Below are 13,073 nucleotides of genomic sequence, written 5' to 3'. Positions count from 1 at the left end.
GAGTCGGCTTCTCGATATATCGGATTGATTTTTCCACATGGACTGTATTGCAATGTTGCCACACGGCCGCATGGAAGCCTTGTTCTTTTATTATAATTGGTTTTCGAATTTTGCACCGCAGAACTTTCTTTTATCGAATAAGGAACACTGATAAGTAGAAACGTTCTTCACCGTTTCGAAAATAACATTAAAAGCAGAGTCGATGTATCATTAGGAAGATTTGTTGCTTCTTTCGCAACGTTTCTTCCGTCATTTTCTCCCGCTTCCCTTCTACTTTCTTGCGCCATGTTGACCTAAATCTCATCAATGGGTGATGGCTTTCGGTGCGTCTAGTCAGCGGTTAGTAGCAGCTATCCGTTTGGCGTCATACGAGCTGCACAAAGCCAACTGCCGTTCGTTTTGGGTTTGTTTTAGTGAGCAATGGGAATAAGGTCAGCATAGCCAGGCCAATGGAAATTCTCTACGCATGTTCGCGCGCATATGATTCGAATTTGTATTTTACGTAACTATTAGTAATATTATAATAGTATTATTAATGGTTCCTATAATATTATTAATGGTTTCGTATTACGCCAGTTAAGCATAATTTTCCAAGAGATATTTTCGTTTTCTATATAGAAAAACCTCAGTGTATACCAAAAACAATACTAACGACGCTTTGTTCTGCTGTTTTTGTTCTCGATTTTAGACCAAAGATGGGTAGCACGCAACAGTTCTGTTTAAAATGGAACAACCACCAGTCGAATATGCTGTCGATATTCGACCAGCTATTGTCCTCAGAACATTTTGTTGACGTCACATTGGCCTGCGATGGGCTATCAGTGCGCGCACACAAAATGGTGCTGTCCGCGTGCAGCCCATTCTTTCAGAGTCTATTCATCCAGAATCCGTGTGAGCATCCCATCGTCATTCTTAAGGACATTCGTTTTGTTGACCTCAAAGCCCTGGTACAATTCATGTATCGGGGGGAAGTCAATGTGAGTCAGGACCAGTTGCCTACCCTTCTCAAGGCCGCTGAAGCTCTCAAAATCAAAGGTACGTACAACTGCCACAGTACTAATGCTTATTTTTCAATTAAAAAAATGGATTATTACGTTTTCCAAATTCTGGACGAAAGATCGATTGCCTGTCATGCGCGTTTCCCCTTGTGTTTACGTTTAAAGTTATACAAGTTGTTGTCTGTTGTTTCCTCCCATAGGTCTCGCCGAGGTGACGAATGAGTCGGGCAGCCAAAAACCTGGCGTACCTTCAGTACCTCCAGGTTCGGTTGGCGGTCCTCTAGGAGCGTCGCTTGGCGGCGGGCATACCCACAGCCATAACGGTCATCTGGCGAAGTCGGAACAAGCCGCACAGTTGGCGCAGCAACAGCCCTCTGTACAGGCCGCTGCTGCAGTCGCTGCTGCATCGCCGTTAGCCCAGAGTTTGGCGCCTGCCGCCGCCGCCGCCCAAAACGCGCTCGTCGCCGCAATGCAACAAACTGCGTTAAAGCAGGCACAGGCGCAACTTGTCCAGGCCGCACAGGCTGCCCAGGCTGCCCAGGAGCGCCAAAACGCCACCTCCCAATCGCTCTCAGCCGCTAGCATGGCTAGCCACGAAAGCAACTCAAATGCGTCCACGCCTCTCCGTCAAACCGACTCGCCGATGTCACAGCAAAACCGGAAACGGCGCCGAAAATCGGCCGGTTCCGAGAAGGGCTCGGGAGACGAGGGGTCTGGTGTTGAGAGTGGAGCGGAAGACAACCTTGATGAGACGCGTGGCGCGTCCGATGACGAATCGGCAGGCGAGGAGGCCGAATTCGAGCCGTCGAAGCTTCTCGAACAGAGCATGACTGAGGTTCGGCAAGGTGCCGGACACCAGGACAACAACTCTTCGAGCTCGGACAACCTGACGAAGGACGACATCAAGCCGGCTATAAACTTTGACGCAGCCACGCCCGGTGCCTTGGCAAGCCTGAACACGCAGGACCCGACAGCTGTGCTGGCCTTCGCGGCCGCCGCACAAGCTGCTCAGGGCGCCTCAGGAGGGGCCGGCGATTCTGTTGCCGGACCCTCGCAGCCCACTCACGGTAGGTTGTCCCCATCCGCTTGTTGCTCTGATACTGCACCCCGGAGCTGGTTTGCATGCGTGGCTTGGGGATCGCTGCAGTCAGAGTCGCCTCTGTCTCTCTAAAGAGAAAAGACAAATCGAACTACTATTGGGCTCCATCGGCACACGGTGTCTGACATGCTATCCGTCAGACGCACGTGTTCGGTGTCCCTACTTGCTATCCTCCCCCCCCCCCCCTATCTATCTATCTGCATGCTCTTTCCGCACTTGGTGCAAATTCGACGATGGTGATGCGCGGCGGCTCTCCGTCACGACGGCTCATCACCCAACACCACTTCGCTAAAAAAGACTTCAACGTCGAAATTGGCTACCTTCAATCGTCATCGTCATCATCAGCATCAACAACGATCTTCAAACGTATCTTCAAAAAGCTTCAAAAAAGTACAGTGCCAAGTACGTACGAGGCTCGGGTGTCGTCTACTGCGAACCGACAGGGTCGTGGTAGACACGTCGGGGTCTCACTTTGCTTTTTTTTTTTGCAAAATATATCAAATTAATATTTGATTTATGCATATATATTCGATGGAGCGCAGGAAGGCGAAAAGGTGAGATAGAGTAGTTGAGATGGATGAATCACTAACCTTTCTAGGATGAAGAACTAAAAACTTGGCGTCACGAGCCAAAGATCACACAGGAATACATGAAGCGCGATTTTCGTCGAATACACGAAGAGGAGACACATTTAGCGAAGGTAGCAGACTGACCATAACATCACCACAGACGAGCACTAGTTATATTTAGCGGAAATAGTATTAACTACGAACTTAATAAAACAGACGCGCCGAAAGACGAACACTAGGTCAACCCCCGCCATTGGCGGATGAGATGATGAAGTCAAGAAGTCAGAGGATGTTTAATAAATTGACTGTGATATTTTATACCGAAATTGTCTTTTGTATTACATACGGTGTTAAGTATAATGGTAGGTAAGATGAAAAATAGCACGACATATAAAAGTATGAGGGAGATTACGGGTACATGGGGGAATTACGAAAAAGTAGATTCACGGATTTTAAAGTTGACTGGCGGATAGAACGGGCATGATGTGATTGAAGTCGTAGATAAAAAAAAAAAAATAGATTTGACCAAAAGCGGAAAACCCCGAGAATGTCAACGAAAACCAAACGGCAATTTCAAAAGCGCGTGAAACTGATGCTTATTGCAACAAACAGTGGCCTGTTAAGAGAAATTTCTGACGCTGCACGACACGTAGTTCGTTAGAGCGTGGTACTGCCAGGTAGCACCGAACAAAATTAACGGTTAAGTTCAGTTAACAATTTACCCCAGAGAACAATAGCCTTAAAATCTTTTATAATTTATACTAATATTTACTCTTAAAAGTATGAGTATTGCGGATTTCGTAATTTCTGGTTATCTAGCATTTGTTTAGAGGGCATTATATATAGCTTACGTAAAATATAGAAGTGTATAGCTTAGACTGAACATAAATTTGTTCGATTATATTCATCCAACTCAACTGCACCAGTTTGAACTACAGAGATAGCTCATCCAAAGCAATGCGTGGTAACAAAGTAAATAGCTGCTATTAGTAATGTACGTTCCATTACATATGATAATATATATTCTGCTGATACCTCTACAACCAATAAGTTCAAACACGAAAATAATGAAAAATAAAAGCTCTTACTAAAATAGTTTTTTTTACTAAATTATACTTTGGATAGTGTTGTTGCTACCACCAGTACGACCTCACGGCTTTAAACCGCTGTCTTACTCCAGCATAAAATTATTTAAATAAAATTAATAGTGAGCATGGTGAGCAGCTAGTGTTTGATTGCGACTGGTTTCGGGCTTAGACCATCTCAGATGATACATCATCTTACAGCGACAGGTGCTGATAGCAATTCCGTTAGTATGTGACAACGCGAGGAGAAATGAGCGGACGACCAATTGAACGTAAACAAACTCTAAGGCGACGAGCGTTTATTAAAATATCTCCCCAATGAGTTTCCATCGGTACTGCAGCCGTTGAAAATCTTGTATCTTTAAATTTTCGCGCCAACCAGCAGCTGTTGAATCGCCCGCCCGCCAATCGTCTGATGGCTTCTTCCAGATTCTGTCTCGAATAAGCAACGGTGGAATACTTCATTCAGTCAAACTGCGCGCCAAAACGGCAGCTTGTTTGGAACAGTCTTTTTCACACATTATTACCAAGTGGTAAACTATTTAATCTGGTGTTATAATAACGCAATCAAGTAAAATCAATGAATATTACTTTGTCACTGGCCGGATCTATTTAGTTTTGTACCTAACATGAAAATTCTAACGGGACGCCTGAGCAGCGTTTCGGTGACATTTAGTGCCGAGCTGAATTTGACATACCTTCTCTACTGGGTAGAATGATCTAATGTTTATGAAAACATGGCCGCCGTACCAGCGCCGTAGTCGGGACCCTGGGTAGGGGCAGCAGCAGCGCTGGCAGGTTAATCGCTCGGTGGTTACTGGTTCGTAGCGGAAAAAAGGCAAGAAGGCTGCCGCGTGCAGGTTAACTGATTATCTCACTGACTCCCAGCGCTGCTGTATATAGAGTCCTTTTTACATAGCAGCAGTCCTTGTGAATCAACAGAGCTGGGTGTCTGTCTGCCCTGATGTTTACGTCTTGATATTGTTATGATGATGGGCTGTAGGAGTACTGCTATTGCTGCTAGTGGGAGATAACAGTCTACGCAATACGAGATTTGTTGTGTGTATTTTGAGCGGCGCTAGCAGAGGTACTGGTATTGATAGTGTTACAAGTCCATTGCTAAATAACTGCAACAACAGTTTCGACTGCGACATTGCTAGCCTCATCGTTATCAAAGCCCGTTTGTCATCTCACCAGGATTAGGAATAATAATAATAATTATCATCATCATTTTAATACAATTGGATATTTCCCTCGCAAAAATTACAATGCTATATGAGAAAATCAGAGTCATCTAAAAAAGTGGACCGTATGCAGGATATAGTCCTATTGTATATAAAGTATTATACAGTTATTCTTTTTGTCGACCTGGCAGCGGTAATCCCAGCTGCCTGCCGGAAGGCAGTGTACTGATCATCGCTGCGAATATAAAAAACGTTTTTGAAGAGGAAATAACACCCACTGTGCAGTGTAACCGGTGAGCCGCCTCACATTGTCCGGCTAGTCAGATTCCAAATGTGTGACAGTGTTATTGATAGGTATTTCTATATCTGAAAATATATAAATACAGATACATTTTGCATATATGCGAACGGATCCGTTTTGACGTCCCAGCATTCTCTCAGAGAAGAGCTTCGTATATTCTGTTACTGGCTCGTGAGGGGCATGTGCGTGTATGTGGGTCTCTGTGCGGAAAAATTTGGATTTGATTTTCGCCGATCTTGGATTTACTAACGAATCAAGTGTACTACGTCTTCTCACCTGTTCTTTCAACCTATCGACGATTGTTTGAAAAGCAAAGATCATATATAGATATATATATATATATATATATCTATATATGATCTTAGATGAATATGCCTATATATATATATATATATATATATATATATATATATATATATATAGCATATTCACGGATAAGTTAATTCTGTTGTGTTGTTCCGATTGTGACAGACAGATTCGGAAGTGCGGTGTTTTCCAAAAGTGAGTAAGCTGACTGTTGACGGTGAATTTTGTTCGCATTTTGTTCTTATTTCTGCTGGGCCGCGCTGTGTTTGGTGGCGAAGTGGTGCGCAACAACAAGTTCGTGCTGCCCGTTGGGCTTCGGGGGTGGTAATGGTGGAGACGCTGCTCGTTCCGGGGGGCACAATTTGCCATTGCCAACGCCACCACTTTCGTCGTCGTCATTATCAGCAGCTGAAGCAACGACAACAGAAACAACAGCCGTCAATTTCTGACAGGAGTATGCCTGTTCCTGTCCAGGCCGTTCGTATATGCCATCGTCCATTGCTGATGCTGGTTAGCGCCGTTGCTGAGGTGTCTTCTGGGGCAAGATGAAAGAGATGTTGGGCGGCTGTTGTGTGTGCTCCGACGAGCGGGGATGGGCCGAAAACCCGCTCGTCTATTGTGATGGTGCTGGATGCAACGTAGCTGTACACCAAGGTACGAAGTTAGCAACCCGCTCTCAGGAACTAACTCAGATGTAGATACACATATACATATATCAGTGGATATATAGGGACGGACTAAGGAGCGAATAAACGTAAAAAACTAATATGTTACAGGGGAGAACAAATCGGAACCAGTGGTGATAGTACCCAGGATTCTTTTCAGAACTAATCATATACATAGATAATTAGCTTTGATGGTTATAGAATCAGCAGGAGCATGGAAAACAAATAAGTTTTTATTCATTGTTATTATAACTATTAGTCATATTATCTAAGAAGGAAATTAGACGGAGAGTAACATAGCTTAACAAGCAAGGCGTGTGCAATGTCTCAAGCATTTTCGGCGAAAGTGGCAAAGAAAATATATACATAATTTATTTCGCTGCCGTAAAAGAACACCCGGGGGCGGTATGTAAGTTTTTTGTACACAGACTCCTAAAAAAAAAGTTTAATCATTGACTTGCTTAACACGTAGTATCGTAAGCATTACTAAGCAACTTTTTACACGAAAAAGTTGTAGACAAAATTACTCAACCTATATATTGGATGAACGCAGACAGGTGTTCCATTCCGATTTGTAATGGCGGGAAAACCTTACACTGCCGTGCGACTGGGTAACTATATGTGTATGGTCTCACTCACATATGAATATGAAAAATAAACAAAAGTGTGATTACATATGTACTCACACCTTGATTCATTTTTTTATGGAAGATATTAATATATTTACAAAAAAATCCATCCGCGCTTCATTTCTCCGAAGTTCAGTATATGCCATGTTTAATAAGTACGCTATTATGCTACTTCATAAATTTGGTCTCGCAAATGAAACAGAACCAAAACCACGCGACAGAATGATAATACGCTGTATTTCTATTGTTCCCAACAGGCTGTTGAATCTTGATTGTCTCAGTTTTCAAACGTTGTCTTTATTTGCTCCATGGTTACTAATGCAGCTGGTTACAACGTACCACACGTTGCGAATAGCTGCATTTTCGAAGGTATGGTGTGAAATACACTGCGTTTCTTAGGCTGCGCAGAATCTTTTTCGTTATCTATCCATTTTTAGCACTTCTAAATAATAATTACTTGTTTATTACTTATGACAAACACATTTTATTTTGCCTGAACAAAGGATCGAGCTCGTATTTACTCCCCCTGGTGTTTAAATTGTTCCACCTCGTATTTACTCCCCCTGGTATTTAAATTGTTCAACTTCGTATTTATTCCCCCTGGTGTTTAAATAGTACAACTGGCTAGTCTATAAGCGGCTTGCCATCAAGCATTTTTAACTGTCAACGGATTCGAACCTAAGCCGCAGATACTCTGATGCTCTTTTCTTATCACTTGTTGCTATTTTATCCGTAACCAAGGCAACAGCAAACAGTCTCGCTACTTTGTGTAGCAGCGTTCTATGTCAGTGTATCATGATCCATGCATTTTGCGTTTTCCAATTATACTGTAGCCTATTACAATAATATATTAGCGCAATGTAACCGCTGCATCGTTATTTCACTCGATTATTTGCACATGGCAGTACTGTTCTTATAGACTCGTGAAACGCACTGCTTGTTTCAAGCTCTCTTCTCTGACCCTCAGTACTACTGCAGCGATTTTTGATATGAAGGACTATTGGAGCCACAATTGATATAAATTGTGGCGGGATCATGGTACTGATACTGACCGGCAGCAATCATAGCAGCAGTATAAAGAGTTCGAAGGTATTGCACCACCCACAGAACAGGCACATTGCGCCCACTACCACCGTCAACATCACCTGTCTAATGTTGCTGCTGTTGTTACTCCACTGTGAACTGCCGCTCGCACTCCATTGTTCTTTTCTTTTCGTAACTATAACTAAATTGATTAGTTCCCATATAATTTTTAATAGTAGCGGCGATACAGTTCCAACGGCCGGAGCGGTGGTAGGCAGCTGATGTTTTGGCGCCTTTTTGTCGTTCTTGAAATTCTGGTAGTCTGGACTTGATCCTAATAGTTCGACAGTACCAGCTCTAGCACAATTAACGTATCGTTACGAGCAGTGTCACTTTAGTTGTCGCTTGCTGTTGCTGCTTGTGGTTCATTTTTCTTTTTTTTTGGGGTTTTTCGTCGGCTGTTACCTTTTGTAGAGCTAAAGTGGATGTTTCAAGTGTTACTCTACTACCAGCTGTTCGTTATTACTATCGATGATAGTTGATACTGTATTGACGAGCTAAGCAGCTGCATTGGTGATACTGTTACAACAGAAATTGAGAAATTGTGCCAGGTTGTTGACGTCTGTGTGCGCTTTTCACGCGTTGTATTTTTTCTTAGAATTATGGAATCTATTATAGAATCTAACTCTGTGTCTACTTTAGTCTACAACTATTCATAGTAATCAGATGTAGAACTACCAGGGTTATCATCTCCACGCTACGTACCCGCCATCCACCAGTGAATAGCCCTGTACTAAAGTAGTGGTGACGGTCGTGGTCATTGTTGTATAGAATGCCACTTCTTGCATTAGCCATTATGTGGACTGCTTGGCTTGCATTGCAATTGCAACTATCGCCTCGTTCAAGTGCCAGTATGATCTGCTGTTTTTCGCCGCATACCAGATGCCGCCATCCTTTGTTGTGTCCTGTTATTTTCTGCGCCTTCTGAGATGTACAGAACACATGCGACTGGCAGCAGCGGCAGTACTGCCACTAGCAGGAGAAAGCCATTGTAATTCGTAGTTAATTTTGCGTCGGCTCGTTTAGTCTTTATCGCCTAACGACGGTTGTTATTGTAGCTGGTCGTGTCGATGATTGCGCGCGAACTAGCGTGCGATTGGCAGCCATTAACATCAACGACTGAGGGCTGCGTGACCGACCGTTTCTTGGCTTACGCACCAGCTAACGAAGACAGCAGCTGTTAAGTATTAGCTTGACGGTCGGCACGTGAGGTGGTGCGACAATGTTGCCACCGTTATCGTCATTGCTTCTGCTGGTCTTGTTGTTACGATTACTGCTGTGACGAGGATTGCAGTTGCATCACCGAAAATCAGGAACCTATCGTATAGGTGTGCCTGAGTGTCGGCCGTCTGCCAGCCTGATCAGACAAAAATTAAGAGAATGAGTAGAATGGGGAAAATGCAGGTAAACGTTAGGGACTAGTTGCCTATGGTTGCCGTAGTAGTGATCGTGAAAGCCGCGTGGTAACACTAATGCGTGTCTGCACAAAGTTAAAACGAACTGGAGACATGTGGGGGTGGCGTATCAAAAAGAAATAGAGGACTCGAATACCAGAAGATATTGCGTAATTATAAGCTAATATGATAATATGGTAAGGTATAAGTTAAGACGTGTATGTTGAAACTATTAACTGGCCGGTTCAATTGTACCCGATTTCGACCTTGTTTAAATAATTTCAGTAGCTGCACTTCGCAGTTTCAGTTGTACGTTGCAGATTGCACCCAGGACGATTTCAACCATGATTATTGGAAATCTTATATCTAGCAGTCTTCTGATATAGTTTTGCGCAGAGAATTTTTGCCGTCGTGACGAAAGTAGGCTAAATTATAGGTCCAATTAACTAAATGCCTGACTGATGAGAAATACAAAATAGTAAATATACTTTTGGCCAGTAAAGCTAGTGAAATGTTTTGTTTAAACACATTGTCGATAATTCACGTTTGTTTAAATAAACACGGAAATCTTCTGCTGTAGTTGGTTTAGCGCGGGCGGAAATATAGTTTCCTTTTTTCTTCTTTGTCTTGTGCGGAGTCACTAAATCGCTAAAATTAACCATATTAACCAAAAGACAAAACGAACACAAAAACCTTGAAGCATATACATTTGAATCGCTTCAATGGAGTTTCGATACCTCGAATGGCGGTACAAGTTTACTAGGTTCACAATGAGTTAGTCTTCTGCAAATACGTATGTCTGTGAGATATCCACTATATTTTGGTTTAAAAAAAAAAAGAGTAAATTGTAGATATTAAAAAATAACTGCAGTGAAATATGCTTGTAAACAACGGTGAATAGTTGTCTGTGGTTTCCACTAAAGTTCTATTGTGCTACATAATCACGCGAAGAGTAATCTGAGTAGGTGTTCAAATAAAGGCTTAAATAGGCCCAAATCATATTATCAGTCTTCCACTGGTACCTCATATATATTGAAAGTGCAACCGAAGACAAAACGTGCGATAAGAAAAGGGTTGGTTTGTCCAACTATTCATCTATGTAAAACCATTCCCATGGTCTTATCATCGACGTAACTACGCTCGACCCGGTAGAACGTAAAGGTAAATCACAAGCCAAGGTCTGTATCAAATACCCATACTGACGATCCGCTTGTCGTTTATTTCAGCGTGTTACGGTATCGTGCAAGTGCCAACGGGCCCGTGGTTTTGCCGAAAATGCGAGTCACAGGAGCGGACAGCTCGTGTTGTAAGTATTATCCCGTAAGACAATTGTGGCTTAACTAGATTCGGCCAACCGATATTCTTCAACTACCACGAAAATACGCACTATCGTATCAATCAGTTTTATGTCAGCTAACTCTTCTACCATTGCAAAAGTCGAAACAAATCTATGTTCTTCTAATGTCTGGTGACTTCCAATCGTCTTCTACCGTACTTTGTGTTTCGGTACGAAGTGAATTAATCTCATTTTGAAGGTATAGCGGTGTCAAGCAGAATAGATATATCGCCTATCTTTTACCAGTAACTAGCCGTTTTGGGTTCATATTCTAATTAGCTTGCTGTTTGTGGCGTTGTAGCGCTGCGAGCTGTGTCCCTCCCGGGAAGGCGCCCTCAAACGAACGGATTCTTCGGGAGGCGGTTGGGCACATGTGGTTTGTGCCCTCTACATCCCCGAGGTCCGTTTCGGCAATGTTACCACGATGGAACCCATTATGCTGGAAATGGTCCCTCAAGATCGATACCATAAGACCTGCTCACTATGCACCGATTCAGGCCATGCAAACGTAAGTTATCTAAGCGCCGTTATGTAAAAAACTGACATTACGAGCTTGGACATTTTGTTATTATTTGGTTCCGCGAGGTTTATTTGAAGTGTAATAACTTGAAGCGATCTTATTTGCTGTGATGCACACACAGTTGCATAGGAATTGATTCGATTTGGATAATATTTATTGTTCGCTAAATAGACTGGGTTCTTACATGAATTCGCGTCTCTTACGTTGTTTTTCTTTATTGGTGACGTTTGCTACATTCTGATTGATGATGTTGCCTTTACAGCTGGGAGCGTGTATGCAGTGCAATAAGTCAGGGTGTAAACAGTACTTCCACGTAACATGCGCACAGGCTGCAGGCCTTCTGTGCGAAGAAGCAGGAAATTATATGGACAATGTGAAATACTGCGGTTACTGTCAACATCATTATCAGAAGTTGGTAAGTTTTCAGTACTCCCACTACTATCTACTTTTAAGGGATTGTGTCTATACTGCATGTGCGTACGAATTACGCACTAATTATAATAAAATGAATTACTGCTGAAAGCCGGAGGCAACAGAAGGAAAAGTAACGTTGAAGATTCAATTACACGAACGTATAAATTCAGATCCGATTCATCACATTATTATTATTAATATCCTTCAAGGTACACACCCAATAATACATATGTCACCGTTAAAAACTATTTTAGGTGTGATATTGGTATGGTGAGAATAAATCGAAGCATAATTTATTGTGATGTGTTCAGAACGAAGAATATGGTCAGCGACTAATTTGAACCGTTCCGCTTAATTGTCCCCAAAGTTGGCCGTAAAGTAAATGGTGTCTCATCATTGTTTGTCCACTATCAAATTCATTTGACAATAATATAAATATTCGTAATAGCCGTAAACGCCTCAAAGTAACACATTAGGTGACAGTTAGACATTCACATGTACGAGATAAACATGCGACGTTAGCTCTATATTTACAATTGCAGCGAGAGCACGTAACATTTAGTTGGTTACTCCTGTCTTTGGCGTGAATTCAGTCAAAACAAAAATAAAAGTGGCAGCTATCGCTTGATCATGCTGACCCAGGTCTGTTTGTTAATGATTTTTAATGCTGCGCAAAATATCGGCTGGTACCTTTAGTAAAAAAAAAGTGAGAAATGGATAAAGCAGCAGAGCGCAAGCTGAGACGGGCTGCAAAACAAACGATTGTTAAAAATTCGCGTACAATGTTAACTCCCCATGAGCAAAAAGTAATTAAGCTTTATCGAGAAAAAGGCTTGACAATAACTGCAATTTCGAGAAATATTGGAAGAACTCGCGGAGCTATTCAAAACGTTCTAGCAGATCCAGCTTTGTATCTCAAAAAGTATCGCATCTGGAAGGCGGTAAGCACTTGATGTCGAGTTAGGTGAACTTACAGTTGAAACATACAGCTTTTTTAGAAAGTCATGAAACATCTCTCTATACAACAACAAGACGCCGGGAATGTTAACGCGAGCCTATGAAGGAGGGTTGCGATAGAACAGAATACTAACACTGTCACTAAATCGAATACATTTTCAAAGAGTAGCAATTGTAGATCTGAAATATGTTAAATAATTTCGGTAAGAACAAGAAAAAGATAATAAAAAAAAAACTTGATTGTATTAAATTATTGATAAATGAGGGCAAGCAGCAAGAAGCAGAGGGTATATTAATTAGTAATCATAATGTCTATATAACCACACCTAGTAAAATCAGTTTCTTTTGGAAAAACATAAGCCCCGCTATTTAATTATTCTATGATTCTATTCTCAACTATTCATGACGCTTATTTATAACTTTGCTTAGTGTATTTATTGATTCGATTCTCCTAGGAATTTCGAAATTCAGTTTTCTAGGTGTTACGTATGAAGGTCGGTATAATATAACAGCAGTTATTTTTCATTGTGTCA

The 13,073-nt window shown here is 42.1% G+C and overlaps 2 protein-coding genes and 1 long non-coding RNA gene across 6 annotated transcripts in view; 2 read left to right on the top strand and 1 right to left on the bottom strand.

Annotated features, from left to right (window-relative positions):
* Positions 1–652: 652 nt before the first annotated feature.
* LOC111268765 (uncharacterized) lies at positions 653–2,984 on the top strand. The gene is made up of 2 exons (XM_022847941.2): positions 653–1,035; positions 1,199–2,984. Exons 1-2 carry the CDS (start codon positions 696–698, stop codon positions 2,167–2,169), a joined length of 1,311 nt encoding a protein of 436 aa, XP_022703676.1. The 5' UTR covers positions 653–695; the 3' UTR covers positions 2,170–2,984.
* Positions 2,267–4,579, bottom strand: LOC111268773 (uncharacterized). Its single transcript, XR_002685397.2, has 2 exons — positions 4,450–4,579; positions 2,267–4,183 (listed from the first exon to the last, which is right to left on the bottom strand). It is a non-coding gene; the product is annotated as an uncharacterized LOC111268773 (long non-coding RNA).
* LOC111268731 (coiled coil domain containing protein Alhambra) overlaps positions 4,524–13,073 on the top strand; it is a 15,479-nt gene continuing 6,929 nt past the window's right edge. The window contains exons 1-5 of one of the 4 annotated variants that reach the window (XM_022847910.2): positions 4,524–4,838; positions 5,821–6,196; positions 10,540–10,619; positions 10,951–11,157; positions 11,432–11,584. In XM_022847910.2, the coding sequence (XP_022703645.1) occupies positions 6,088–6,196; positions 10,540–10,619; positions 10,951–11,157; positions 11,432–11,584 (549 nt within the window). In that variant the 5' untranslated portion in view covers positions 4,524–4,838; positions 5,821–6,087. Of the gene's footprint in view, positions 5,229–5,711; positions 6,197–10,539; positions 10,620–10,950; positions 11,158–11,431; positions 11,585–11,634; positions 12,525–13,073 lie in introns of those variants that run through there. The other 3 variants (XM_022847883.2, XM_022847903.2, XM_022847928.2) reach the window with 3 other exon arrangements.

This window comes from Varroa jacobsoni, unplaced genomic scaffold (genome assembly GCF_002532875.2).
Source record: "Varroa jacobsoni isolate VJ856 unplaced genomic scaffold, vjacob_1.0 scaffold_139, whole genome shotgun sequence".
Lineage (NCBI taxonomy): Eukaryota > Metazoa > Arthropoda > Arachnida > Mesostigmata > Varroidae > Varroa > Varroa jacobsoni.
The sequence above is the reverse complement of the archived record's forward strand: the minus strand, read 5'-3'. Positions and strand labels throughout refer to the sequence as shown.

What these genes read in the sequence shown, in the direction of transcription:
- LOC111268765 (XM_022847941.2), top strand. Translation starts at nt 696, where the DNA reads ATGGGTAGCACGCAACAGTTCTGTTTAAAATGGAACAACCACCAGTCG. An exon ending in TGAAGCTCTCAAAATCAAAG is followed by an intron (nt 1,036 to 1,198) that starts GTACGTACAACT and finishes TTCCTCCCATAG; the next exon opens with GTCTCGCCGAGGTGACGAAT.